We start from the raw sequence: 26,926 nt of genomic DNA, 5'->3' as shown, positions 1-26,926 counted from the left end.
TATATATATACGCATATAGAAGGAAGAGGAAAAAAAAAAGAATAGGGGGAAAAAAGAGAGAAGTAAATAAATAAAATAGAAAGTGTCACAAAATTTTGGTCCAAGACCTGCGAAGGCGGAGCGGGGCTGAATTATATAGAGCGGAGAAAATGTGTAATATCGCGTCTATGGCATACAAGTGTGTGTGTATATGTACATGTATATATATAATATATATATATTATACGCGTATTTATTAATTAACCGAGCATAAGCGAAGGGAATAGGATCCAACGCAAAAGGATAACAGTTACCTTTCTTTCACCGCGAAAGAAAGATTTGAAAAATATGCGTTTCTCTTTTATCAAGCGACTTATTTTTTACTCAAAAACACACACGCGCGTTGTGATGATTGTTATGACTATAATCGTTGTTTTGGATTAAAAAGAAAATAAATAAATAAATAAAAAACAAAACGGTTGGAAGAAAGAAAAAAATGATCGTATAAAATTGTACAATGTTATATTAGGTATAACGTGTTTAATTAATATTGCAAGAAAGTTGTGCTCAAATTCCGGGACTTTCTTATTCTCGTTATTATATAATATTGAGAAGGAAAAAATTCTGTCACCACGACGATAAAAATATTAGAACTCCGTTTTCTCTCTTTTTTTTTAAATTCTTTTTCTTCTTCTTCTTCTTCTTCTTATTCTCTTGCATATAAATAATTGTACGTACATCTTTCTCCGCTGATAATGATTATCGACAGAGATTTTTGCAACGCCGCCGCTGTTTTCAATTAACTCTGTGACAATGGATGTATAGTTAAGGTTATTATTTTTACTCCGTTTCTTCTTGTTTTTTTTTTTTTTTTTCTTCCTTCTTTGCATACGCGATAAATTTCTACGAATATCAACGAATCAAACCTCTGTTCCGTGCATACAATGCGAACGATACGTATTTAAAAGTCGCGAAAGAACGTGATTGATTATTTTTATTCGTATATTTGTATAATTATTATGTGTATTATAAAATGTATTTAGACAAGCGATATTACATATTATCCGATATAACGTCGTACCCAGCCTACCGCAATCATTATATGTATACACACGTACATGCGTTTACGTATAATATAATTTTAACGACGAAATATAATCATTGAATGATTAAAGTATGTAATAATTAAAAAGAAGGAAAATAAAAAACGAAACAAGACATGAACAACCGGAGGCAACAAAAAAAAAAAAAAATCAAGAAACGACAACAAGAAAATAAAAAGTAACAAAAACTTTAGTAATGTTTTACTAGCATTGTAAATATTTTAAATAATCGAAAGATTATACGTTTAAATAACAATAATAATAATAATAACGATAATAATAATAATAATTATATCACTCGGACATAGACAGATCGTTTGCGGGACCGGGGATCCGATTGCGAAAGAAAGCGGCAAAAAAAAAAATTCAGCCGAAAGGAACTTGATGGAAAAAAAAAAAAAAATAATTACAGAAGCAAAAAAATATAATGATGCGCAAATTAGCGACAGGGCGTGTGATATATTTTCTTTTTTATATATTTGTTTTTCAGTCAGCGGGTCCCCGGTAAAAAAAAAAAATCGAGAACATTACGAAAAAGGAAAAACAGCAAAAATAATATCGAAGCGACAAAGAATGCTATTTTAGTTTTCATTGTGCATTAACCATTAATTAAAACAACGCGTATGTTATACATATACATATATGTATGTAATAGTATATGGTATACATAAAAAAAAACACACGCGCACACACACAAGCATACACACACCCATTCACAAAAACATCATACACGCAGCTTTTGTCCCTACGATACTAATTATGTATTAAAGAAAACCGCGTCTCTTGTACGTCTGCAATTAGTTGCGTCGACTATAGATAATTTCTTCTTTCGCATGACGGTTGATTGATTAATTGATTGGCTGATTGATTGATTGATTGATTGATTGATTGATTGATTATTACTCATTACCTCTCTACGTTTCATTTTCACACGTATAAAAGTAATCGAAAAATGACAAAAAATAATTAAATAAATAAGTAAACATGATAACGAGATAAGGTAAGAAAAGAGGACGAAGAAGACGAAGACGAGGACACGAAGATTAATGACGGAGGATGATGATGATTATGATTATGAGAAAAAAGAAGAGATATAACGCGATAGAAAGACGAAAGAAAACACATTTAGTAAACAAAATAAGAAGAGGAAGAGAAAATGCAAAATAACCCTTGGAAAAAAAAAAAAAAAACGGAAAAAAAATTATGAAAAACAAAAAGCGAACGACATTGTCCAACCCAAGTGTCATTACTTTTGATGTTAAATAAAAAATACATAATTAATAGACATGTTTTCTATATTATTCGTGCGATACGTTAATTAACACGTAACGCAAAGCGATCGTTACATAAACCCGAACCCAATTTCCCAATTTTCCGAAATAAAATTCACAAGTAAAATAATGTACGTGGAGATTATTTTTTTTATTCAAAAATGTGAACAACAGTGATATATCAATAATAATAATAATAATAACAGTAGTATTAATAATAACCGTATATATTCATCGTTCCGTATCCTGTATAGAGAGTTTCTTTCTGTCTTTGCTGGCGTTCTTTTTGCGCAAACGTTCGATGTGCTTTTTCAATTTTCCAGATTTCTTCAATTCCTCGTATTGACTCACCAATTCGAGCACTCGTTTCTCGGCTGAAAGAATATCGGATCTAAGTTAATCAGGTCACTACAAATATGAATATAAACATGAGCACGAAACGCTCCGTCTACCGTTCTAATAACAGTAAAACGATGTGGGCGATATTAGAAATCGATAGTCTGATTTAAAATTAAGGAAAAGAATCCAATGAGGACATATTAATCAGCTAGAAAACTTGCAAGCGTACATTTCTTTTTGAAAACTGGCTTCTCGCCGCGTTTAAGAGTCTCGATTTTCTCCTGTTTCTCTTCAGCTACTCTGAGCTCCTTCATTTCTCGTCTCTTTTCTTCTCTCTGTCGGTTCTCCAGCCTTTGAATTAGGTATTTTATCTTTTTGATCATCTTGGGATCCTCGGTTTCGTCAAGTTCCTTTTTCAGCGCTTTGATGTCATTCTCCACGATACCGTTGAGAAATTTATACGAATTTTTAAACGCCTTCTCGTTGAACGTTCCGCACAGACTGTCGTACCGTGGGTCTCTGACAATTTTTTTCTTTACGGGTACGATTTCCTTGAACCTCGGCACCTGGAGCTTCGACGTCGTCTCGCGAGGCCTGTTCTTGTTTTCTCTTTTGAAGTCGGTCTTCTTCCTGCGACTCGCTCCGAACATTGCCTCGTTGTAAACCTTCGTGCCAAGCTTTTGCTTCAATTTTTGCAAGTCCTCGAAGCTCATTGTTGATAATTCCTCGCGGATTTTCACCTGATAATGGGAAAATTCAGTTATAATTCGATTGCTAACGTACTTTAAGGCATTAAAGCCTGCTGCGATATACATAATGTCGAATAAAATTCTAAAACAACGATAGAATTTTTACCCGGTCAGCGTCTTCCTCGACGATGACGTTTTCTTCGTTCGATGCCATTTTTCTTATTTCTCCTCGAAAACTTGCTGACAAATTTTTTCAACTCTGTAGAAACACTGGAAATAACTTAAAGTAACCCGACGACTAGGTTATGTAGCATAACCTATTTACTGTTTACTTCACTCTTCAGTTTCTGATCTTTACGGTCTGTTTCATCACAGCGTCATTGGCTAAAAACTGCAGAACCCTTTGCCGTATCGCATCGCGTTTCATTTAGCCAATAAGAAGTCCGTATTTGCGCGTTAAATGATTATGTCGCTGAACGGAAGTGCTGACTTAAGATTTCGCAATATCGTTTCAGAAAAGGGCCTGATTTGAGGCCGAACGGATAAAACTTAAAAACTAGTAGGGACGGCGGGGTTATTTCAAAACTGATATTTTAAGGTGGGAGAAGATCAACTGTTGATAGTTGAGTTAGGATTAAGTGACCCTTAGAAACGTCTATCGATGAATAACACTCAACGAATTTTCAACATACGCACATACAAAAGAATAAAGATTAACAAAATTTGCACCCGGCATTGCAAAATTCTGCAGTGAAATTCCAAGCGGACGCAACTCATAAAACAGTATCCACATAATGGATTATGAACTATTCGAAATGAAACTACGTCACAAAAACAATCAACAAGAGCAACAAAATCATTAAACACTACAGCTAATAAATTTGACTATACCTACTTCGTAATCACAGCGAGTGCCAACTCCATCGCGAAATCCGTAGGCACAGGCTGAAACAGACGAGAAAGTAATGAGCTCAGGACATGACAAACCTCAACATTATATGAGATAGGGAAAAATTGATCAACCGAAACAGACAAAGGTACGACCAGCACGATGACCAAAGTGAAACTTACACTGACGGAAAATATGACGAGCCCAATTTAACATCCGCATCAAAGTTTTCTGTCAGAGATCAGTGACGTCAATATTTTGATGGACCTACTGAGTACCCCGTTACATTTCTCACAATCAGTATACTTGTGAAGAAATTGTTTTGTTGTCCTGAAACATTAAAAATACTAACAGTAAAATAACATATTTTTGTACATTTCGAATATATTTCATGAATACTTACGACAAGATTCTTCACTATCACTCATTACGTAGACTACCCCATGTATGTACGTTAGGGTGGTCTTCGTTTAGAATGTTGACGAATTTATTCCGGATCACCCCACCAAATCAACTATAAATAATTCAAAAACAATTCACAATGTTCTTCAAATTTTTACATCAACTGCAACCCGTGCCTGTAAGAGGAAGGATTTCCCAATTTAAAATACACGTGTTTCGGACACGTTCTTAGTATATATTTTACTGTAAGAGTAATAATGTTCGAAAAACTCCATGAATGTGAGATTCTAGCGAGCATGAGTGTTACTATCTGAGGAAAAATTCACATCATCGTACCAGGTAATATAGACAATTGCATTTCTTATAAATAAAAAAAAAAGTCAAATTTCTAGGATGTGCGATTCGTCGAGATTGGTTGGTATGATGATGTGAATTTTTTCTCAGATAGTAGCACTAATACTCGCTAAATCTTCGCAATTACAGATTGATTCGAACATCGTTACTCTTACAATAAAATATATGCTGTGAATGTATCCGAAACAAGTGTATTTTAAATGGTGATATCCATCCATTTACAGGCACGGGTTAGAATTGATATAAAAATCTGAAAGAATTAGGAAATTGTTTTTGAATTATTTATAGTTGATTTGGAGGGTGGTCTGAAAAAAAATCATCAACACCCTGAGTAAGGATCACCCAAATGTACGTACATACATCCCCCGATTTTTATATCCACACATTGAACGCGGGCTTGCAAATGCCACGTTTTCACTTAAAACCGAAGAGTATCGAGTAAAAAGACCTTACATCACTAGGACTTGTCGCAAAATTCTGCAGAAAGCCAATCCGCATCCGCGTCTTTTCGAATCCGACGCGTCGCGATGCGGATTGTTCTTCCGAGATGCGGGTCAAGTCCGGGAGGGAGGTTGGAGGGCATGCATTACCTATATTGTGTGGCGTGGCGGTCGGCGGTCCTCTTCGACGCGACGTCTTCGAGCTCAGCGTCTCTCCTCATCTAGCGTACCACGAAACGCGATAGATGATCCAGAGACGCGTTTTGCCCATTCAGACGATCACAGATATTAATGGAATAACACATCGTGACTGATAATAGATGAACAATGAAATTTAATGCCGATTGAAAAATGGTTGCAGAGTGACCAAAAAATGGTAAATTGAACCTCATTAAATTTGAAGGCTTACAAATGTTTAAGGGGAGAAATTTGTGTGATCGTTTGACGCTGTGGAATACAAAAGTTAGTAACATCGCGGTACATCGCGACCTTCCTACCCTCGCCTGATTCCCAACCGAACCACCCAACGGAAATGTTTTGAAGAGAGACACTCACACGCACATTCATAAGCCCCGCGACGAATCCCAAAAAAAAAATCCATCTTACCTACCCGGTTACCTATATTCGATCTATACGATTCTCCATTCTCTCCAACACACATCATTCTGTTACTCATTCGCGCCGTGGTCACTGTGACTTACTTTTCGGTTAATTACCTGTAGGGAGAAAAATGTTTCGGTACCATACAGTCACCCAGCTGATATACAACGTTGTTGAAAATAGTGACATTCGTAAAATGATGCAACGTTAGATGCTTATTTCAATAAAATGATTGTCAAAAGTTTGAGAAAATTCGAAAAATATAACTAATTCGAAAAAGAACTTGACTTGACAGATGATATAATAGGGAATCGTTATTTTTTTAACGTATGATGTATTATTCCAACTATGCTGGACAACTAATGGTACATTAACATTTTGTAAAATGGTATATAGAAACATCCTACATGCTCATCAGCATTTATCTAAGCGAGCTAAGTCTGCAGTTGATTGATACTTGCTGGCTGATCAAAAATTCGAAATGATTTAAGATATATTGCATGCAATTTAATTAGGAAAGTACATACTTTACGTTATGCCAAACTTTGAAATTGTATCAATCAAGCAATCGTGTAAATAGAATGAAACCTCAGGTGAATCCACCGCTTAAACGACAGCATTGTTAAAATCAAACGTAAATTATTTCATCTGCAGTACCTAACTAAACATAATTTGATCCCACGAATGCCGAGTAAGCGATGGTTACCTGTCGCGATGCTCATTCCGCTCTCAACAACGTGCAGAAATTGTAAATTTATCTAAGCTATGGTGAAATCAGTTGCAAAAAAGTGATTCAATTTGAAATCAAGCACCGTTGGGATCGCGAATGAGCCTACCCAGTTAAGAAATCGAAGATTTGTGTAACAATTGTTACCGCCACGCCACGTGATGGGGAAATCCCAGGGAAATACACCAATAACCCAAACGCATGCAAACTCACCAACGTTGCCAAGTAATGGAGAAGTCACTTGGATGCCTCTGCTTAATTCTGGAAAAAAACAAAACAATAAACTTGAATTAGTTTAGTACCAACACGAAATATATTGCTGATTTTCAGTTCTTAAATCTACTATTATCATTGTTTATTTCCATGCTTATTCATCGGATGTTACGTAAGGTCACAACGTCATTTTTTCAAAAAACCTCATGCTTCTACGACCCCTACTCCTGATTGGTACATTTGCAGATGCACAAGCCTCCCTTAAATTATCGAACTATTATTGGAATGAGTATTCTTACCTTCTCCAGGTTGCTCCATTGCACACTTTAGTCGAAGTGGTTATCTATCATCTATCCAAGTTGCATTTTGAATCGTCGCACTTTTCACACTGTGATAAAAATATAACAGAACATTACTTCCACCATACACACGGATCAAATTTCATGTCACTGTACAGATTGTCTTAACGAAAAAAAAATTTTCCTACGCAATACTTCAGTGATTCTTGACCTACTGGTAAATTAACTGGAGAATTGAACAACAGAAAGCTTAACAACCAAGCGCAAATATCAAGTGAAAGCATCGAGTAATTTAGCAGAATTCAATTTTCGTCAAAATCAGATGCTACAATCATCGGTGATTAAAAGCGACATGGCAATTCAAAATCATATCGGTTCTCACCTCTTGCTTGCTGCTTCATACATTGAATACAGTGACATATGTTCACGATCGTCCGGATCTTTGTTAAATGCGGTCTGTTCCTGTTATCAGATAAAAAACAATGACATTTTATTGTGACTTTATTTTTAAAATCAATACGTAGAGCATTCAAATATTATTATGGTTTTCGTGTATGATGAGCAACTTTCTTACAATGAAAATAGCATGATAATGCAATAAAAAATGATCTCGAACGTGTACCTTTACGCGATTTATAAATTGTGGCCCGCTCAGCTACTGCATTCTGTTTTCCAGTATCCAAATTCCTTGGATGACTAGACTCAAGTATTCGATAACCGTGATCAATCTTGCTACAGTTAATTTCTGTAATCAGGTAAAAAGGCACAACATTTTGTGAATATATATTTCATTTCCGCAATCCGTATATGAATGTAATATTCGACACATGCATGATCTTAATATGTTAAATTATACCGATTAGTGTGCCATTTTTCTCAAGCTAGACGAAATGATTTTCTTTGAATATTCATTTTTTATCTACTAAAACGAGAGACACGAATAGACAATAAAGATTTTCGACGCAAAGAACAGGGACACGCGTTTGACATTGAAGACTGGCTACCTTGAAGACGCACGTGAGTAAAATTTGACCGCAAATTTGAATGCGTGCAATAAGCAATAAAGAGTGAAAAAGCAGCGGACATTTACTGATGTCACATATTTTTTCTAGTTTATAACCATAAAGCCAAAAAAAAACCTGATTTGCAATTTTTTTCACGTACAGGAAATAGTGTGGCAATCTTCGGTGTAAAATTCTGAACTGAACAACAATACAATCTACAAAATGTATGCCCACAGAAAGTGTATTTTTCGGCAAAACGACATCATTTCTACCGATACAATTGTCAAATTTGATAATTCGTCCGATTATTTCTCCCCATATTGAAGATAATAATTTGAAAATTTCGTTACGACAGTGCTCGTATACCGGGTAGCCTACGGCCTGTCAAGGCGAAAAGTGAGATTCGCTGCTTACAGGGAGGAAAATGTATTTAACATTTCGCAGTGTCAAGCTTAAGGCCGAATTATCGGTATTTCAAAACATTTGAGAGTGAAAGAGACTCTACAACGAAAATATTTCACTGCATTTACGTATAAAATCAGAGGCAAAGAAACCAGCATCTCGACACATCAACAATTTACATGCAGTATTTACCGATCGCTAGATGTTTCGAAAATGTAGCATCGGCCAAATCAGCTCTCAATGTCGACCCCAAGCCATCACTGGCTTCGATCGCGATGATTTTCACCCTCGTAAAGTCGATAGCTTTCAGCCCTGGAGCTCGCTCATATGCCTGTTGAAAATTCGAAACAACAGTTATACCGTGTCGAAGGGTTTGTATTTGCTGTTTCTATCGCATAATTCACACGCAATTCGTACTAGAAACGACGCCACACGCAATCTGTGAAGAACAATGATGAACAGCTTTGTGAAAACACGATTGAATACTTCAGTATGTCGCTGCAGCGATCGTATATCACTTCTAGACCCGAAATAATCACAACAAACCGAAAACGGAACGTTCTAGAATAAATAGCACATGCAACAAATGATTTCTTTACGAATATCCCGAAAATATTTACGAATTTAGTCCCGGTGTAACATCTCCGGTGCACGAAAGGAACGACCAAACTTCGATAGATGGTCATTTGTTTGCCGTTGAAAAAAGAAAAAAAAAGTTGCTGATTTACGAAATTAAAATACAACTCTGAGTGACTTTGAAATGTTTATTTAACGATTCCTTACCAAGTGCAGCCCCACGAATCGAGTTAATTACGAAAAACCATTAAATTCAGCTCAAAATTACACAAATTCGCAGCGCAGGATGCGACGCCAACTCGTTCGAATTTCACGGCGTTCCAGAATACCGTGGAAGCCCTGAAGATAGTAGAAGATACCGCGCAGTAGCGACGCTCGCGGTAGGTTGCCGGAACTAATTACCGATGCAGAAAAAATGACGGCAACGTATCCGCGCTCGTTGTGTACGGGGTATACGATATAAATGGCTTATCGACTAACTCTTACCGTCTAGTCACCTCGAAAATTGATTCCAAACATTTGTTCCATACATATCTCATTATATTTCAAGATTCTACTAAGAGATAACACCCCCTAATATTTTCTATTTGAATTCCCTTAACCAATTGAGCGTTCGATATTTAACTAACAAAAATTATTTTTATACAAACCACGAAAAGACAATTCACACTCTTGGTACGACTGAGGAAAGGTTGGAGATGATTACAAGACAATACACCGAGATAATTATTAATGTTATCAATATTTCTTTCGAAACAATAGTGTATAAAATTGTTTTGTAAGCATTTTATATACTTACTGTTATTTAATGTTATCACTATTCTTATTGGGACTGTGTAGATTCCCGAAATGTTGGGAAAAAAAGTTCGGGTTCGGGACGGGTTAGTGTCGGATCAGGTTTTTTGACGATCAAAACAAAACCAGAAACTCGAATTAATTTAGCGAACGGTACCGACACGAAGTATACTGCTGATTTTCAGTTCTTAAATCTACTATTATCATTGTTTATTTCCATGCTTATTCATCGGATGTTACGTAAAATTACAACGTCATTTTTTAAAAAAATCTCATGCTTCTACGACCCCTACTCCAGATTGGTAGATTTGCAGATGCACAAGCCTCCCTTAAATTATCGAACTATTATTGGAATGAGTATTCTTACCTTTTCCAGGTTGCTCCATTGCATACTTTAGTCGAAGTAGCTATCTATCATCTATCCAAGTTTAATTTCGAATCGTCGCACTTTTCACACTGTGATAAAAATATAACAGAACATTACTTCCACCATACACACGGATCAAATTTCATGTCACTGTACAGATTGTCTTAGCGAAAAAAAAATTTTCCTTCGCAACACTTCAGTGACTCTTGACCTACTGGTATATTAACTGGAGAATTAAATAACAAAAAGCTTAACAACCAAGCGCAAATATCAAGTGAAAGCATCGAGTAATTTAGCAGAATTCAATTTTCGTCAAAATCATATGCTGCAATCATCGGTGATTAAAAGCGACATGGCAATTCAAAATCATATCGGTTCTCACCTCTTGCTTGCTGCTTCATACATTGAATGCAGTGGCATATGTCCACGATCGTCCGGATCTCTGTTAAATGCGGTCTGTTCCTGTTATCAGATAAAAAACAATGACATTTTATTGTGACTTTATTTTTAAAATCAATACGTAGAGCATTCAAATATTATTATGGTTTTCGTGTATGATGAGCAACTTTCTTACAATGAAAATAGCATGATAATGCAATAAAAAATGATCTCGAACGTGTACCTTTACGCGATTTATAAATTGTGGCCCGCTCAGCTACTGCATTCTGTTTTCCAGTATCCAAATTCCTTAGATGACTAGACTCAAATATTCGATAACCGTGATCAATCTTGCTACAGTTTATTTCTGTAATCAGATAAAAAGGCACAACATTTTGTGAATATATATTTCATTTCCGCAATCCGTATATGAATGTAATATTCGACACATGCATGATCTTAATATGTTAAATTATACCGATTAGTGTGCCATTTTTCTTAAGCCGGACGATATGGTTTTCTTTGAATATTCATTTTTTATCTACTAAAACGAGAGACACGAATAGACGATAAAGATTTTCGACGCAAAGAACAGGGACACGCGTTTGACATTGAAGACTGGCTACCTTGAAGACGCACGTGAGTAAAATTTGACCGCAAATTTGAATGCGTGCAATAAGCAATAAAGAGTGAAAAAGCAGCGGACATTTACTGATGTCACATATTTTTTCTAGTTTATAACCATAAAGCCAAAAAAAAACCTGATTTGCAATTTTTTTCACGTACAGGAAATAGTGTGGCAATCTTCGGTGTAAAATTCTGAACTGAACAACAATACAATCTACAAAATGTATGCCCACAGAAAGTGTATTTTTCGGCAAAACGACATCATTTCTACCGATACAATTGTCAAATTTGATAATTCGTCCGATTATTTCTCCCCATATTGAAGATAATAATTTGAAAATTTCGTTACGACAGTGCTCGTATACCGGGTAGCCTACGGCCTGTCAAGGCGAAAAGTGAGATTCGCTGCTTACAGGGAGGAAAATGTATTTAACATTTCGCAGTGTCAAGCTTAAGGCCGAATTATCGGTATTTCAAAACATTTGAGAGTGAAAGAGACTCTACAACGAAAATATTTCACTGCATTTACGTATAAAATCAGAGGCAAAGAAACCAGCATCTCGACACATCAACAATTTACATGCAGTATTTACCGATCGCTAGATGTTTCGAAAATGTAGCATCGGCCAAATCAGCTCTCAATGTCGACCCCAAGCCATCACTGGCTTCGATCGCGATGATTTTCACCCTCGTAAAGTCGATAGCTTTCAGCCCTGGAGCTCGCTCATATGCCTGTTGAAAATTCGAAACAACAGTTATACCGTGTCGAAGGGTTTGTATTTGCTGTTTCTATCGCATAATTCACACGCAATTCGTACTAGAAACGACGCCACACGCAATCTGTGAAGAACAATGATGAACAGCTTTGTGAAAACACGATTGAATACTTCAGTATGTCGCTGCAGCGATCGTATATCACTTCTAGACCCGAAATAATCACAACAAACCGAAAACGGAACGTTCTAGAATAAATAGCACATGCAACAAATGATTTCTTTACGAATATCCCGAAAATATTTACGAATTTAGTCCCGGTGTAACATCTCCGGTGCACGAAAGGAACGACCAAACTTCGATAGATGGTCATTTGTTTGCCGTTGAAAAAAGAAAAAAAAAGTTGCTGATTTACGAAATTAAAATACAACTCTGAGTGACTTTGAAATGTTTATTTAACGATTCCTTACCAAGTGCAGCCCCACGAATCGAGTTAATTACGAAAAACCATTAAATTCAGCTCAAAATTACACAAATTCGCAGCGCAGGATGCGACGCCAACTCGTTCGAATTTCACGGCGTTCCAGAATACCGTGGAAGCCCTGAAGATAGTAGAAGATACCGCGCAGTAGCGACGCTCGCGGTAGGTTGCCGGAACTAATTACCGATGCAGAAAAAATGACGGCAACGTATCCGCGCTCGTTGTGTACGGGGTATACGATATAAATGGCTTATCGACTAACTCTTACCGTCTAGTCACCTCGAAAATTGATTCCAAACATTTGTTCCATACATATCTCATTATATTTCAAGATTCTACTAAGAGATAACACCCCCTAATATTTTCTATTTGAATTCCCTTAACCAATTGAGCGTTCGATATTTAACTAACAAAAATTATTTTTATACAAACCACGAAAAGACAATTCACACTCTTGGTACGACTGAGGAAAGGTTGGAGATGATTACAAGACAATACACCGAGATAATTATTAATGTTATCAATATTTCTTTCGAAACAATAGTGTATAAAATTGTTTTGTAAGCATTTTATATACTTACTGTTATTTAATGTTATCACTATTCTTATTGGGACTGTGTAGATTCCCGAAATGTTGGGAAAAAAAGTTCGGGTTCGGGACGGGTTAGTGTCGGATCAGGTTTTTTGACGATCAAAACAAAACCAGAAACTCGAATTAATTTAGCGAACGGTACCGACACGAAGTATACTGCTGATTTTCAGTTCTTAAATCTACTATTATCATTGTTTATTTCCATGCTTATTCATCGGATGTTACGTAAAATTACAACGTCATTTTTTAAAAAAATCTCATGCTTCTACGACCCCTACTCCAGATTGGTAGATTTGCAGATGCACAAGCCTCCCTTAAATTATCGAACTATTATTGGAATGAGTATTCTTACCTTTTCCAGGTTGCTCCATTGCATACTTTAGTCGAAGTAGCTATCTATCATCTATCCAAGTTTAATTTCGAATCGTCGCACTTTTCACACTGTGATAAAAATATAACAGAACATTACTTCCACCATACACACGGATCAAATTTCATGTCACTGTACAGATTGTCTTAGCGAAAAAAAAATTTTCCTTCGCAACACTTCAGTGACTCTTGACCTACTGGTATATTAACTGGAGAATTAAATAACAAAAAGCTTAACAACCAAGCGCAAATATCAAGTGAAAGCATCGAGTAATTTAGCAGAATTCAATTTTCGTCAAAATCATATGCTGCAATCATCGGTGATTAAAAGCGACATGGCAATTCAAAATCATATCGGTTCTCACCTCTTGCTTGCTGCTTCATACATTGAATGCAGTGGCATATGTCCACGATCGTCCGGATCTCTGTTAAATGCGGTCTGTTCCTGTTATCAGATAAAAAACAATGACATTTTATTGTGACTTTATTTTTAAAATCAATACGTAGAGCATTCAAATATTATTATGGTTTTCGTGTATGATGAGCAACTTTCTTACAATGAAAATAGCATGATAATGCAATAAAAAATGATCTCGAACGTGTACCTTTACGCGATTTATAAATTGTGGCCCGCTCAGCTACTGCATTCTGTTTTCCAGTATCCAAATTCCTTAGATGACTAGACTCAAATATTCGATAACCGTGATCAATCTTGCTACAGTTTATTTCTGTAATCAGATAAAAAGGCACAACATTTTGTGAATATATATTTCATTTCCGCAATCCGTATATGAATGTAATATTCGACACATGCATGATCTTAATATGTTAAATTATACCGATTAGTGTGCCATTTTTCTTAAGCCGGACGATATGGTTTTCTTTGAATATTCATTTTTTATCTACTAAAACGAGAGACACGAATAGACGATAAAGATTTTCGACGCAAAGAACAGGGACACGCGTTTGACATTGAAGACTGGCTACCTTGAAGACGCACGTGAGTAAAATTTGACCGCAAATTTGAATGCGTGCAATAAGCAATAAAGAGTGAAAAAGCAGCGGACATTTACTGATGTCACATATTTTTTCTAGTTTATAACCATAAAGCCAAAAAAAAACCTGATTTGCAATTTTTTTCACGTACAGGAAATAGTGTGGCAATCTTCGGTGTAAAATTCTGAACTGAACAACAATACAATCTACAAAATGTATGCCCACAGAAAGTGTATTTTTCGGCAAAACGACATCATTTCTACCGATACAATTGTCAAATTTGATAATTCGTCCGATTATTTCTCCCCATATTGAAGATAATAATTTGAAAATTTCGTTACGACAGTGCTCGTATACCGGGTAGCCTACGGCCTGTCAAGGCGAAAAGTGAGATTCGCTGCTTACAGGGAGGAAAATGTATTTAACATTTCGCAGTGTCAAGCTTAAGGCCGAATTATCGGTATTTCAAAACATTTGAGAGTGAAAGAGACTCTACAACGAAAATATTTCACTGCATTTACGTATAAAATCAGAGGCAAAGAAACCAGCATCTCGACACATCAACAATTTACATGCAGTATTTACCGATCGCTAGATGTTTCGAAAATGTAGCATCGGCCAAATCAGCTCTCAATGTCGACCCCAAGCCATCACTGGCTTCGATCGCGATGATTTTCACCCTCGTAAAGTCGATAGCTTTCAGCCCTGGAGCTCGCTCATATGCCTGTTGAAAATTCGAAACAACAGTTATACCGTGTCGAAGGGTTTGTATTTGCTGTTTCTATCGCATAATTCACACGCAATTCGTACTAGAAACGACGCCACACGCAATCTGTGAAGAACAATGATGAACAGCTTTGTGAAAACACGATTGAATACTTCAGTATGTCGCTGCAGCGATCGTATATCACTTCTAGACCCGAAATAATCACAACAAACCGAAAACGGAACGTTCTAGAATAAATAGCACATGCAACAAATGATTTCTTTACGAATATCCCGAAAATATTTACGAATTTAGTCCCGGTGTAACATCTCCGGTGCACGAAAGGAACGACCAAACTTCGATAGATGGTCATTTGTTTGCCGTTGAAAAAAGAAAAAAAAAGTTGCTGATTTACGAAATTAAAATACAACTCTGAGTGACTTTGAAATGTTTATTTAACGATTCCTTACCAAGTGCAGCCCCACGAATCGAGTTAATTACGAAAAACCATTAAATTCAGCTCAAAATTACACAAATTCGCAGCGCAGGATGCGACGCCAACTCGTTCGAATTTCACGGCGTTCCAGAATACCGTGGAAGCCCTGAAGATAGTAGAAGATACCGCGCAGTAGCGACGCTCGCGGTAGGTTGCCGGAACTAATTACCGATGCAGAAAAAATGACGGCAACGTATCCGCGCTCGTTGTGTACGGGGTATACGATATAAATGGCTTATCGACTAACTCTTACCGTCTAGTCACCTCGAAAATTGATTCCAAACATTTGTTCCATACATATCTCATTATATTTCAAGATTCTACTAAGAGATAACACCCCCTAATATTTTCTATTTGAATTCCCTTAACCAATTGAGCGTTCGATATTTAACTAACAAAAATTATTTTTATACAAACCACGAAAAGACAATTCACACTCTTGGTACGACTGAGGAAAGGTTGGAGATGATTACAAGACAATACACCGAGATAATTATTAATGTTATCAATATTTCTTTCGAAACAATAGTGTATAAAATTGTTTTGTAAGCATTTTATATACTTACTGTTATTTAATGTTATCACTATTCTTATTGGGACTGTGTAGATTCCCGAAATGTTGGGAAAAAAAGTTCGGGTTCGGGACGGGTTAGTGTCGGATCAGGTTTTTTGACGATCAAAACAAAACCAGAAACTCGAATTAATTTAGCGAACGGTACCGACACGAAGTATACTGCTGATTTTCAGTTCTTAAATCTACTATTATCATTGTTTATTTCCATGCTTATTCATCGGATGTTACGTAAAATTACAACGTCATTTTTTAAAAAAATCTCATGCTTCTACGACCCCTACTCCAGATTGGTAGATTTGCAGATGCACAAGCCTCCCTTAAATTATCGAACTATTATTGGAATGAGTATTCTTACCTTTTCCAGGTTGCTCCATTGCATACTTTAGTCGAAGTAGCTATCTATCATCTATCCAAGTTTAATTTCGAATCGTCGCACTTTTCACACTGTGATAAAAATATAACAGAACATTACTTCCACCATACACACGGATCAAATTTCATGTCACTGTACAGATTGTCTTAGCGAAAAAAAAATTTTCCTTCGCAACACTTCAGTGACTCTTGACCTACTGGTATATTAACTGGAGAATTAAATAACAAAAAGCTTAACAACCAAGCGCAAATATCAAGTGAAAGCATCGAGTAATTTAGCAGAATTCAATTTTCGTCAAAATCATATGCTGCAATCATCGGTGATTAAAAGCGACATGGCAATTCAAAATCATATCGGTTCTCACCTCTTGCTTGCTGCTTCATACATTGAATGCAGTGGCATATGTCCACGATCGTCCGGATCTCTGTTAAATGCGGTCTGTTCCTGTTATCAGATAAAAAACAATGACATTTTATTGTGACTTTATTTTTAAAATCAATACGTAGAGCATTCAAATATTATTATGGTTTTCGTGTATGATGAGCAACTTTCTTACAATGAAAATAGCATGATAATGCAATAAAAAATGATCTCGAACGTGTACCTTTACGCGATTTATAAATTGTGGCCCGCTCAGCTACTGCATTCTGTTTTCCAGTATCCAAATTCCTTAGATGACTAGACTCAAATATTCGATAACCGTGATCAATCTTGCTACAGTTTATTTCTGTAATCAGATAAAAAGGCACAACATTTTGTGAATATATATTTCATTTCCGCAATCCGTATATGAATGTAATATTCGACACATGCATGATCTTAATATGTTAAATTATACCGATTAGTGTGCCATTTTTCTTAAGCCGGACGATATGGTTTTCTTTGAATATTCATTTTTTATCTACTAAAACGAGAGACACGAATAGACGATAAAGATTTTCGACGCAAAGAACAGGGACACGCGTTTGACATTGAAGACTGGCTACCTTGAAGACGCACGTGAGTAAAATTTGACCGCAAATTTGAATGCGTGCAATAAGCAATAAAGAGTGAAAAAGCAGCGGACATTTACTGATGTCACATATTTTTTCTAGTTTATAACCATAAAGCCAAAAAAAAACCTGATTTGCAATTTTTTTCACGTACAGGAAATAGTGTGGCAATCTTCGGTGTAAAATTCTGAACTGAACAACAATACAATCTACAAAATGTATGCCCACAGAAAGTGTATTTTTCGGCAAAACGACATCATTTCTACCGATACAATTGTCAAATTTGATAATTCGTCCGATTATTTCTCCCCATATTGAAGATAATAATTTGAAAATTTCGTTACGACAGTGCTCGTATACCGGGTAGCCTACGGCCTGTCAAGGCGAAAAGTGAGATTCGCTGCTTACAGGGAGGAAAATGTATTTAACATTTCGCAGTGTCAAGCTTAAGGCCGAATTATCGGTATTTCAAAACATTTGAGAGTGAAAGAGACTCTACAACGAAAATATTTCACTGCATTTACGTATAAAATCAGAGGCAAAGAAACCAGCATCTCGACACATCAACAATTTACATGCAGTATTTACCGATCGCTAGATGTTTCGAAAATGTAGCATCGGCCAAATCAGCTCTCAATGTCGACCCCAAGCCATCACTGGCTTCGATCGCGATGATTTTCACCCTCGTAAAGTCGATAGCTTTCAGCCCTGGAGCTCGCTCATATGCCTGTTGAAAATTCGAAACAACAGTTATACCGTGTCGAAGGGTTTGTATTTGCTGTTTCTATCGCATAATTCACACGCAATTCGTACTAGAAACGACGCCACACGCAATCTGTGAAGAACAATGATGAACAGCTTTGTGAAAACACGATTGAATACTTCAGTATGTCGCTGCAGCGATCGTATATCACTTCTAGACCCGAAATAATCACAACAAACCGAAAACGGAACGTTCTAGAATAAATAGCACATGCAACAAATGATTTCTTTACGAATATCCCGAAAATATTTACGAATTTAGTCCCGGTGTAACATCTCCGGTGCACGAAAGGAACGACCAAACTTCGATAGATGGTCATTTGTTTGCCGTTGAAAAAAGAAAAAAAAAGTTGCTGATTTACGAAATTAAAATACAACTCTGAGTGACTTTGAAATGTTTATTTAACGATTCCTTACCAAGTGCAGCCCCACGAATCGAGTTAATTACGAAAAACCATTAAATTCAGCTCAAAATTACACAAATTCGCAGCGCAGGATGCGACGCCAACTCGTTCGAATTTCACGGCGTTCCAGAATACCGTGGAAGCCCTGAAGATAGTAGAAGATACCGCGCAGTAGCGACGCTCGCGGTAGGTTGCCGGAACTAATTACCGATGCAGAAAAAATGACGACAACGTATCCGCGCTCGTTGTGTACGGGGTATACGATATAAATGGCTTATCGACTAGCTCTTACCGTCTAGTCACCTCGAAAATTGATTCCAAACATTTGTTCCATACATATCTCATTATATTTCAAGATTCTACTAAGAGATAACACCCCCTAATATTTTCTATTTGAATTCCCTTAACCAATTGAGCGTTCGATATTTAACTAACAAAAATTATTTTTATACAAACCACGAAAAGACAATTCACACTCTTGGTACGACTGAGGAAAGGTTGGAGATGATTACAAGACAATACACCGAGATAATTATTAATGTTATCAATATTTCTTTTGAAACAATAGTGTATAAAATTGTTTTGTAAGCATTTTATATACTTACTGTTATTTAATGATATCACATATAAAATCATATATAAAATCAGCGGCAAAAAAACCAGCATCTCGACACATCAACAATTCACATGCAATATTTACCGATCGCTAGATGTTTCGAAAATGTAGCATCGGCCAAATCAGCTCTCAATGTCGACCCCAAGCCATCACTGGCTTCGATCGCGATGATTTTCACCCTCGTAAAGTCGATAGCTTTCAGCTCTGGAGCTCGCTCATATGCCTGTTGAAAATTCGAAACAACAGTTATACCGTGTCGAAGGGTTTGTATTTGCTGTTTCTATCGCATAATTCACACGCAATTCGTACTAGAAACGACGCCACACGCAATCTGTGAAGAACAATGATGAACAGCTTTGTGAAAACACGATTGAATACTTCAGTATGTCGCTGCAGCGATCGTATATCACTTCTAGACCCGAAATAATCACAACAAACCGAAAACGGAACGTTCTAGAATAAATAGCACATGCAACAAATGATTTCTTTACGAATATCCCGAAAATATTTACGAATTTAGTCCCGGTGTAACATCTCCGGTGCACGAAAGGAACGACCAAACTTCGATAGATGGTCATTTGTTTGCCGTTGAAAAAAGAAAAAAAAAGTTGCTGATTTACGAAATTAAAATACAACTCTGAGTGACTTTGAAATGTTTATTTAACGATTCCTTACCAAGTGCAGCCCCACGAATCGAGTTAATTACGAAAAACCATTAAATTCAGCTCAAAATTACACAAATTCGCAGCGCAGGATGCGACGCCAACTCGTTCGAATTTCACGGCGTTCCAGAATACCGTGGAAGCCCTGAAGATAGTAGAAGATACCGCGCAGTAGCGACGCTCGCGGTAGGTTGCCGGAACTAATTACCGATGCAGAAAAAATGACGGCAACGTATCCGCGCTCGTTGTGTACGGGGTATACGATATAAATGGCTTATCGACTAGCTCTTACCGTCTAGTCACCTCGAAAATTGATTCCAAACATTTGTTCCATACATATCTCATTATATTTCAAGATTCTACTAAGAGATAACACCCCCTAATATTTTCTATTTGAATTCCCTTAACCAATTTGAGTATTCGATATTTAACTAACAAAAATTATTTTTGTACAAACCACGAACAGACAATTCACTCTTGGTGCGATTGAGGAAAGGTTTTAGAAGATCGTGAGCCGGAACGGATAAAAATACAACGAGATAATTATTAATGTTATCAATATTTCATTTGATACAATATTGTATAAAACTGTTTTGTAAGTATTTTATATACTTACTGTTATTTAATGTTATCACTATTCTTATTGGGGCTGTGCGGATTCCCGAAATGTTGGGAAAAAAAGTTCGGGTTCGGGACGGGTTAGTGTCGGATCAGGTTTTAACCAAATTACCTAATATTTATAAAATTAGACCGATACTAAATACTCATAGTAAATAGTATATCTAAATGGCATCAATATTTTCTGTAAAAAGTATATCATCTTTTATTGGGAGATCCAGGAATACCGAAAACTTCCACAAAACTGATTTCGAGAACCCTGATCTTTTCGAGGATTTCCAGTTTTTCAAGAATCCCAAAAATCTCTGGAACCCAACTTTGAAACTGATAGATTTGTCCCGACCCAACCCGAAGAATTTCAGTACCCGCGCAGCCGTTATTCTTATAATTATTAGACATTAGCGGTACGGGCGTGATTTCTCAATGTCGAAGGTCAATTAATACAGCGTCAATGATGTGATTGACGTTTCAGCGCTTTGGAAAGATGACGATGACGACTGAGGCTTCAATACCGGATACAAATAATTTACGTAGGTTTCTGTTTGCTATTTATATGTAATTGACTGATTTTCAGCGGTGTTTGATGTATCTGTAAGTAAGTAGAACAAAAATAGTGGTAGGAATTCGCCAGTGTTTCTTGCCATATTCTTGTTCCCTTTGTCTTCGCTTCAATTGATGTCAACCGTTCTTGTTTTGTTATTTAGTGCAATACTTTTGTTATGTACATACATTCTTAAATATAAAAAATTTTAGTTCCGGGAAGATCTTCGACGCCAAAAAACCACATCCGTTAAAAAAAAGGTCGAAAAATGTGTATACATCAGTGGTACTTATCGATACTACTGCATCACATGCAACACCCTGAATTGACGCAAATTTTGCAGCCGCGTTCTTTTTCCTATTCCGAAAAGTATTTCTGGTCCTTTGCCCACAGTTCGAGAAGGGTCGTGGTCACCTCGGTAGACGGGAAACGATCAACCCAAGACTCTATCAACCCATCAAACGTCGGCTCGTAGTTTTTCAGCGTAACGCCGCTGAGTGGTTTGCTAGCATCTGGAAAAATTGAAGAATGGGTAATTAGTCATTAAGCTATTATCAATCCGTCGCAAGAATATAAATCTGTGGATGTTCCATAGTTAAACTTCTCAAACCGATACTTACCACTATTCACAAATGTGTTAGACTGAACGAATATTTTCCTCGGCTGTTTATGATCAAGAACAATTTTTCTCCAAAGTGCCCAGGGCTTAAACCCGGATTCAGGGACCTCACTATACTTGTCGTACATGGCTTTAGCTGCTTCAACGTCACCCGTGCTCTTATAGACTTGTAACTTTGTGAGAAATTGTCCGATCGCGGTCTTTCCGACCGTGGCTATCTTGCTTCTGTCCAAAACAATCCTCAGGTTCTTGCCCGGCTCGCTTTCCACAACGTTGATCAATCCCTCTCCCGCTTCTAGGCAAACTCTGAGCAGGACGTAACGCGCCTGCGAATGCGCTTGAAGCCACTTCTTCGTCGACGGCTGATACATCTCGAGTGCCTTCGCACACCCGTTCCACAATAGACTGAGCCAGTTTACATATATTATATCATCCGCATCCTGTCCTTCGTACCCAAATATTTTTATTATGTCCTTCTCCAGGCTGAGATACAAGCCAACAGCTTCGGCCCGGCACTCCTCATAGGTGGAACCCATAGCGCCGAACTTAGAATCGTATGTTTCACCCTCATTGAAATACTTTGTGATCGGCTCCCCATTGAGCGGATTCTTCACACGCTCAATATCGAAGTTGAACTTGTCGGAGGGCAGCTTTCTGAAGAGCTTCCCACTGCCGTGACCAAGAAGCTCGTGGAGTCCGACCTGCACCTCGAAGCTCTGGATCCTGAACTTGTTCAGTAGCACCTGGTCCTCGTCGGACAGAAACGGTATTACGTCCTGCTTCATGTTCGCGGGTATGACGTTTCCCAACGAGACGTTCTTGAACCCCTCCGACTGTCGGATCTCGTCATAGTTGGGTATGTTTATACCGGCGGGAATGCCTGACCCGGCGAAAGTCAAGACGTCCAAACTGGTAAAGTCCGGCCGCAGGAACTCATCCTTCTCAAAGTCCTGGCCCCAGGGTAGCTTTTTCAGTAGTTCCTCCGCCCTGTTGACGAGCGTAGTGAACTTCTGGGACATCTCGCTGTTCACCATCGCTACAAAACCTTCGAACTCACCCCGCTGGCCTGCAGGGTCTCTGTACGTCTCTATGAACCCGATGTACGTCTCTATAGCCGGCCCCTTGTCCTTGATCCAAAATCTTGATCCGTCCTTGTGCTCGTTCAGCGAACCGCTACTGAAGTGACCGATGTACTTGTCCAGCATTTGTTTCTCCGTCTCGTTGGACGCGTACTCCTTCGCTTTTCTCAGGTTATCCACAACAGGGATGAGCAGCTTGCTGTAGTCGCCTCTTGTTACCCTGAACTTGGACTCTTCGAACGTCTCTTCGGGCAGTGTAATCTTTGGATCGTCCTCAGTCATTACAGACGCCAGCCTAATCTCGTACGTTACGGAGCCCTTTTTGCCAGCGTCAGTCGCAGGTTGCACCGTCTTGAAGCACCGCGCGTTGTACGACTCCAATCCCTTGCTCTGCATGAACCTTTAGTTTTAAGTCAACAACTGTATAAGTTCTATTCTTATACAGTACTATATACCCTTAGGCTTTCTCTCTTAATTTGCTTTCCAGCATTGTTACGGAAACACCATTAAAACATCTAGCATCTAACCTGTTCACCAGGTCAGCATCCTCCGTCGTGCAGTTGGCAGAGAAGTAGGTCGTTGTCCCTTTGTCGCCGAGGCCGAGCGACTTGGCCCTGTCGTTGAGCGAGTAGAGCCTCGCTTCTACTTTATCCCAAAGGGACTGCACGTCTTGCGAACTCTGCGAGTAAGCCTTGGAGACCTTGACGATAGCCTCAAACTTTGTCTTCTTCAAGTTTGGCACGATCTTACTATCTCCGAAAGACTTGTAGTTCCCCGCGTTGGATAAAAATCCTGCCGCATAGACTAGGAATGCCTGAAAAGGTGTAGGAGGGACCGATTAAAGTATGGATCGGCTAACAAGGTCGTAGAAATACTTGTAGAAAGTAGATCCTTATTTCCGTTACCGTAAATTCATCTTCGGTCACTCCGGCAGCAAGTGCAGACTTTTTGAGGTCTGCTATCGGCTCGGCGGAAAAGATCGAGTGGAGGAGGGCAAATATTAGGGGCGATTCAACGGAGGTTTGAATCAGAACGATCAGGCCGCCGTTCCAGGCAGCCTGGCTGAGATAGTGAGCGTAGAGTTTCTCTTTGGTGGTCAAAGCGTTGAAGGCAGTTTCACATTCTAAGGCGACGACTGGCTGGTTGTTGGGAAGCGTGAAGTGAGAGTAGTCGTCTGACGTCATTGCGAAAGCACGAGATTGGCTGAAAAGAAGGAAAACGTTGATTCGATAAGAGAGCGAGGAATTCGAGAGTTGGCAAGCTGACGAGAGATCACAAGACGCTGGTGATGTTGAGATTTTAGAATTGTTGAATCCTTCGTGAACCCACCAAAAACAATAACCTCTTTTCACGTTATTCACCCTCCATTTAATGTCTGTTATTGACTCGAATTTGCGTGTAACAAACGACCTCTCCATGTTCATTAAACTTTTCGCGGCGTACGCGCGACTCGTGTTTGTCTTTCTGCTAATGTAGCTATTGTTTACTCTACGCTGCAGCAACATTCGCGACACGCATCGTTTGTACATAATGATGATGATTGAGAAAATATTGTGAACAATTAGACAGAGGAGAATATTGAAAATTAACGGAAGTAAGGAAACAGGCTCCACCTTTAAATCTGGAATTATTCAAGACCGTTTAACACCAAACAGTTGTATACTTTTTATCTTCCCAACGATCGACGATGAGCTGGGATCAAAATTATGCGCGATGATAAAACTGACACGATTGCGTCATTGATAACTTAACCTAACAGCAATTTTCGCCGGCTGCTTGTGTCACGCACGGGTGTCATGTGTACTACACCCATGAGAGGTATACCTATAACAATCACGGATATATATTTCAGTGGTAACAACTCACCAGGATGAAGGACATTAATTAAGGATGGCCAAAAAATTCTCTTTTTTGTATCATAATTTACCAATCGATTTTTTCTAGCATCGATTCCAAGTGTGTAAGAATCGATTTCGATTTTCAAATCTTGAATTAAAAAAAAATTTTAAAGTCTATAATTCCATCGGCTTATTCGTGTATAAATAAATAAATAAAATAGCCTAAGGAGTTCAGATGATTATTTTAAAAAAATGTTCAAGGCTCTGGAATAACGAATGAAAATGATTTATAAAAAAGCAAAGAAAGTTTATTTCGTTATCATTTGCGTTTTCTTTGTTAATTGATAATACACATTTTAAATTACTGCCCATCAAACAATTTTTACACAAGGGGAATTATTCATTTATTTATTTATATAACGTAATTAAATTGCTTAACGATTACTGATAAATTAAACATTACAATCTATGATAGAAATACGTTCTCATATATAAAAATATTAAATCTTTTACCTTAGAGTTATATTATCCTATATAGTATATCGTATCACAAAACTTTGTCAACTCGTTATCAAAATTATTCTTTAGCGTCCCCAATGCCGTCCGAATTTATAGAAAACATAGCTTCGCTCTCGGGAAGACAGGGCGAGTCATATATTTTGCAAACTCTAGTCTCGCCCCTGCCCTTCCTCAAGTACAATCTTGTGGTACTGGCGTGAGCGATGATGTTACCGCCGATGGGCTTCTTCTGATCACCGCCAAACATACTGGCCGCACCGTCGACCTGGGCGACAACCTGGTTCGTTATTACGACTGCTACGCCGTGCTCGTCGGCAATTCTCAGAAGCATCCTTAGAAACCTAGCAAGGTGCATTTGTCTGGCGGACAATTCCCCCCTACCCGAATAGTCCGTTCTATAGAGACCTGTGGCGCTGTCGACAATTAGCAGTGCGTATCGAGACTCTGTCATCATCGCAGAAGCTTGAATGAGCAGCTGTGTCTGGTGGTCGGTATTGAAGGCTCTGGCACAGGCGACATTGTCCAAAACAGACTCGGAGCTGATCTTGTACCGTTCAGCTACTGCGATTATCCTCTCAGGACGAAACGTGCCCTCCGTATCGATGTAAAGGCACTTTCCTTCCCCACCGCCCATGTCTACTGGCAACTGGCAGTTGACCGCAAGCGTATGACATATCTGTGTCTTGCCTGTTCGGAATTCCCCGAATATTTCGGTTATCGAACCCGTCTCAATCCCTCCACCCAGGAGCCTGTCCAGTTCCGCGGATCCTGTCGTTAGATACACAGTGTTCGCCCTGTACTGATGGATCTCGGTTGCAGTCTTAAAGCCCATCACCACCATCTTGTACGCAGCATCCAGTATTTTCTCTACCTTTGCCTCGCTCAGCCCTTTTATCGTGGTGAGCTGCTTCTTTGGCGTGTACGCCACTGACTCGACAGTGTAGTAACCCGCTTCCTGCAGTTTTTTAACATCACCCGCCGTAATGCCATTACCCTGAAAAAAGAAACATGCATTTTACACTTTGATACTTGTTCCGACGAGCGGTGAGAAAACAAGCTAATAGGCGGGAATATTTTATGGTTAGAGTTCACTTAATCCTCGGTTGGGTCGATTTAGGTTAGGTTGGGTAACACACGTCTTCGCATTCATTACTCACTTCTATAGCCTTTATCAGTTTCGCCTGTGGATTAAACTCTTCTAAATCCTCGTCGCCCTGGATAGACGCAGTAGTTGCCGTAGCCGTTACCGACATTGAATTAATTTTTCGCCTGCTGGACGAAGCGAAAAAAGAACTTTCTACGCGATCCTGTCAAATTTCGAGTCGAGTCACAACTTTGTTTCCCGCCGTAATAATATTTACGTAACACGTATACCGACTGAAAATTACCTACGGTCCGATAATGTTGTTGTTCTGTTTCAGTCAACCGACTTGACCGGTAAATCAGACTGCTATGCTCATCGATTAAAAAAACTACAAGAGCCGTGACGTCAGACGTGAAAAAACCACCGCTGCTGCCCCA

General features: G+C 38.2%; 5 protein-coding genes and 1 long non-coding RNA gene across 8 annotated transcripts; all 6 read right to left on the bottom strand.

Moving 5' to 3' along the window:
• Positions 1–2,485: 2,485 nt before the first annotated feature.
• LOC124186958 (ribosomal RNA processing protein 36 homolog) lies at positions 2,486–3,865 on the bottom strand. Its single transcript, XM_046579132.1, has 3 exons — positions 3,548–3,865; positions 2,922–3,432; positions 2,486–2,727 (listed from the first exon to the last, which is right to left on the bottom strand). Exons 1-3 carry the CDS (start codon positions 3,593–3,595, stop codon positions 2,585–2,587), a joined length of 702 nt encoding a protein of 233 aa, XP_046435088.1. The 5' UTR covers positions 3,596–3,865; the 3' UTR covers positions 2,486–2,584.
• Positions 3,866–10,831: 6,966 nt separating this feature from the next.
• Positions 10,832–13,659, bottom strand: LOC124186436. The gene is made up of 4 exons (XM_046578170.1): positions 13,594–13,659; positions 12,048–12,186; positions 11,072–11,194; positions 10,832–10,911 (listed from the first exon to the last, which is right to left on the bottom strand). The coding sequence occupies exons 1-4, from the start codon at positions 13,615–13,617 to the stop codon at positions 10,895–10,897; spliced, it is 303 nt and encodes a 100-aa protein (XP_046434126.1). The 5' UTR covers positions 13,618–13,659; the 3' UTR covers positions 10,832–10,894.
• Positions 13,660–13,975: 316 nt separating this feature from the next.
• LOC124186519 lies at positions 13,976–16,803 on the bottom strand. Its single transcript, XM_046578296.1, has 4 exons — positions 16,738–16,803; positions 15,192–15,330; positions 14,216–14,338; positions 13,976–14,055 (listed from the first exon to the last, which is right to left on the bottom strand). The coding sequence occupies exons 1-4, from the start codon at positions 16,759–16,761 to the stop codon at positions 14,039–14,041; spliced, it is 303 nt and encodes a 100-aa protein (XP_046434252.1). The 5' UTR covers positions 16,762–16,803; the 3' UTR covers positions 13,976–14,038.
• A 316-nt stretch (positions 16,804–17,119) lies between these two features.
• LOC124186296 lies at positions 17,120–18,423 on the bottom strand. The gene is made up of 3 exons (XR_006871619.1): positions 18,336–18,423; positions 17,360–17,482; positions 17,120–17,199 (listed from the first exon to the last, which is right to left on the bottom strand). It is a non-coding gene; the product is annotated as an uncharacterized LOC124186296 (long non-coding RNA).
• Positions 18,424–20,715: 2,292 nt separating this feature from the next.
• Positions 20,716–24,950, bottom strand: LOC124186602 (dipeptidyl peptidase 3). 3 transcript variants are annotated; one of them, XM_046578440.1, is made up of 5 exons: positions 24,915–24,950; positions 23,954–24,251; positions 23,576–23,862; positions 21,971–23,448; positions 20,716–21,862 (listed from the first exon to the last, which is right to left on the bottom strand). In XM_046578440.1, exons 2-5 carry the CDS (start codon positions 24,230–24,232, stop codon positions 21,708–21,710), a joined length of 2,199 nt encoding a protein of 732 aa, XP_046434396.1. In that variant the 5' UTR covers positions 24,233–24,251; positions 24,915–24,950; the 3' UTR covers positions 20,716–21,707. The 3 variants fall into 3 exon arrangements, with proteins under 3 accessions (XP_046434396.1, XP_046434395.1, XP_046434394.1); XM_046578439.1 differs by lacking the exon at positions 24,915–24,950 and adding an exon at positions 24,662–24,858; XM_046578438.1 differs by lacking the exon at positions 24,915–24,950 and adding an exon at positions 24,378–24,648.
• Positions 24,951–25,215: 265 nt separating this feature from the next.
• LOC124186605 (DNA repair protein RAD51 homolog A) lies at positions 25,216–26,782 on the bottom strand. Its single transcript, XM_046578446.1, has 2 exons — positions 26,563–26,782; positions 25,216–26,399 (listed from the first exon to the last, which is right to left on the bottom strand). Exons 1-2 carry the CDS (start codon positions 26,656–26,658, stop codon positions 25,464–25,466), a joined length of 1,032 nt encoding a protein of 343 aa, XP_046434402.1. The 5' UTR covers positions 26,659–26,782; the 3' UTR covers positions 25,216–25,463.
• Positions 26,783–26,926: the final 144 nt, after the last annotated feature.

This window comes from Neodiprion fabricii, chromosome 7 (genome assembly GCF_021155785.1).
Source record: "Neodiprion fabricii isolate iyNeoFabr1 chromosome 7, iyNeoFabr1.1, whole genome shotgun sequence".
Lineage (NCBI taxonomy): Eukaryota > Metazoa > Arthropoda > Insecta > Hymenoptera > Diprionidae > Neodiprion > Neodiprion fabricii.
The sequence above is the reverse complement of the archived record's forward strand: the minus strand, read 5'-3'. Positions and strand labels throughout refer to the sequence as shown.

What these genes read in the sequence shown, in the direction of transcription:
- LOC124186436 (XM_046578170.1), bottom strand. Translation starts at nt 13,617, where the DNA reads ATGCAATGGAGCAACCTGGAAAAG. An exon ending in AATGGAGCAACCTGGAAAAG is followed by an intron (nt 12,187 to 13,593) that starts GTAAGAATACTC and finishes AATTTTCAACAG; the next exon opens with GCATATGAGCGAGCTCCAGG. An exon ending in TTCGAAACATCTAGCGATCG is followed by an intron (nt 11,195 to 12,047) that starts GTAAATACTGCA and finishes ATCTGATTACAG; the next exon opens with AAATAAACTGTAGCAAGATT.
- LOC124186958 (XM_046579132.1), bottom strand. Translation starts at nt 3,595, where the DNA reads ATGGCATCGAACGAAGAAAACGTCATCGTCGAGGAAGACGCTGACCGG. An exon ending in TCGAGGAAGACGCTGACCGG is followed by an intron (nt 3,433 to 3,547) that starts GTAAAAATTCTA and finishes TCCCATTATCAG; the next exon opens with GTGAAAATCCGCGAGGAATT. An exon ending in GCCAGTTTTCAAAAAGAAAT is followed by an intron (nt 2,728 to 2,921) that starts GTACGCTTGCAA and finishes ATATTCTTTCAG; the next exon opens with CCGAGAAACGAGTGCTCGAA.
- LOC124186519 (XM_046578296.1), bottom strand. Translation starts at nt 16,761, where the DNA reads ATGCAATGGAGCAACCTGGAAAAG. An exon ending in AATGGAGCAACCTGGAAAAG is followed by an intron (nt 15,331 to 16,737) that starts GTAAGAATACTC and finishes AATTTTCAACAG; the next exon opens with GCATATGAGCGAGCTCCAGG. An exon ending in TTCGAAACATCTAGCGATCG is followed by an intron (nt 14,339 to 15,191) that starts GTAAATACTGCA and finishes ATCTGATTACAG; the next exon opens with AAATAAACTGTAGCAAGATT.
- LOC124186602 (XM_046578438.1), bottom strand. Translation starts at nt 24,577, where the DNA reads ATGTACAAACGATGCGTGTCGCGAATGTTGCTGCAGCGTAGAGTAAAC. An exon ending in AAAAGAGGTTATTGTTTTTG is followed by an intron (nt 24,252 to 24,377) that starts GTGGGTTCACGA and finishes CCTTCTTTTCAG; the next exon opens with CCAATCTCGTGCTTTCGCAA. An exon ending in GATGCTGACCTGGTGAACAG is followed by an intron (nt 23,449 to 23,575) that starts GTTAGATGCTAG and finishes TTAAAACTAAAG; the next exon opens with GTTCATGCAGAGCAAGGGAT.
- LOC124186605 (XM_046578446.1), bottom strand. Translation starts at nt 26,658, where the DNA reads ATGTCGGTAACGGCTACGGCAACTACTGCGTCTATCCAGGGCGACGAG. An exon ending in AACTGATAAAGGCTATAGAA is followed by an intron (nt 26,400 to 26,562) that starts GTGAGTAATGAA and finishes TTCTTTTTTCAG; the next exon opens with GGTAATGGCATTACGGCGGG.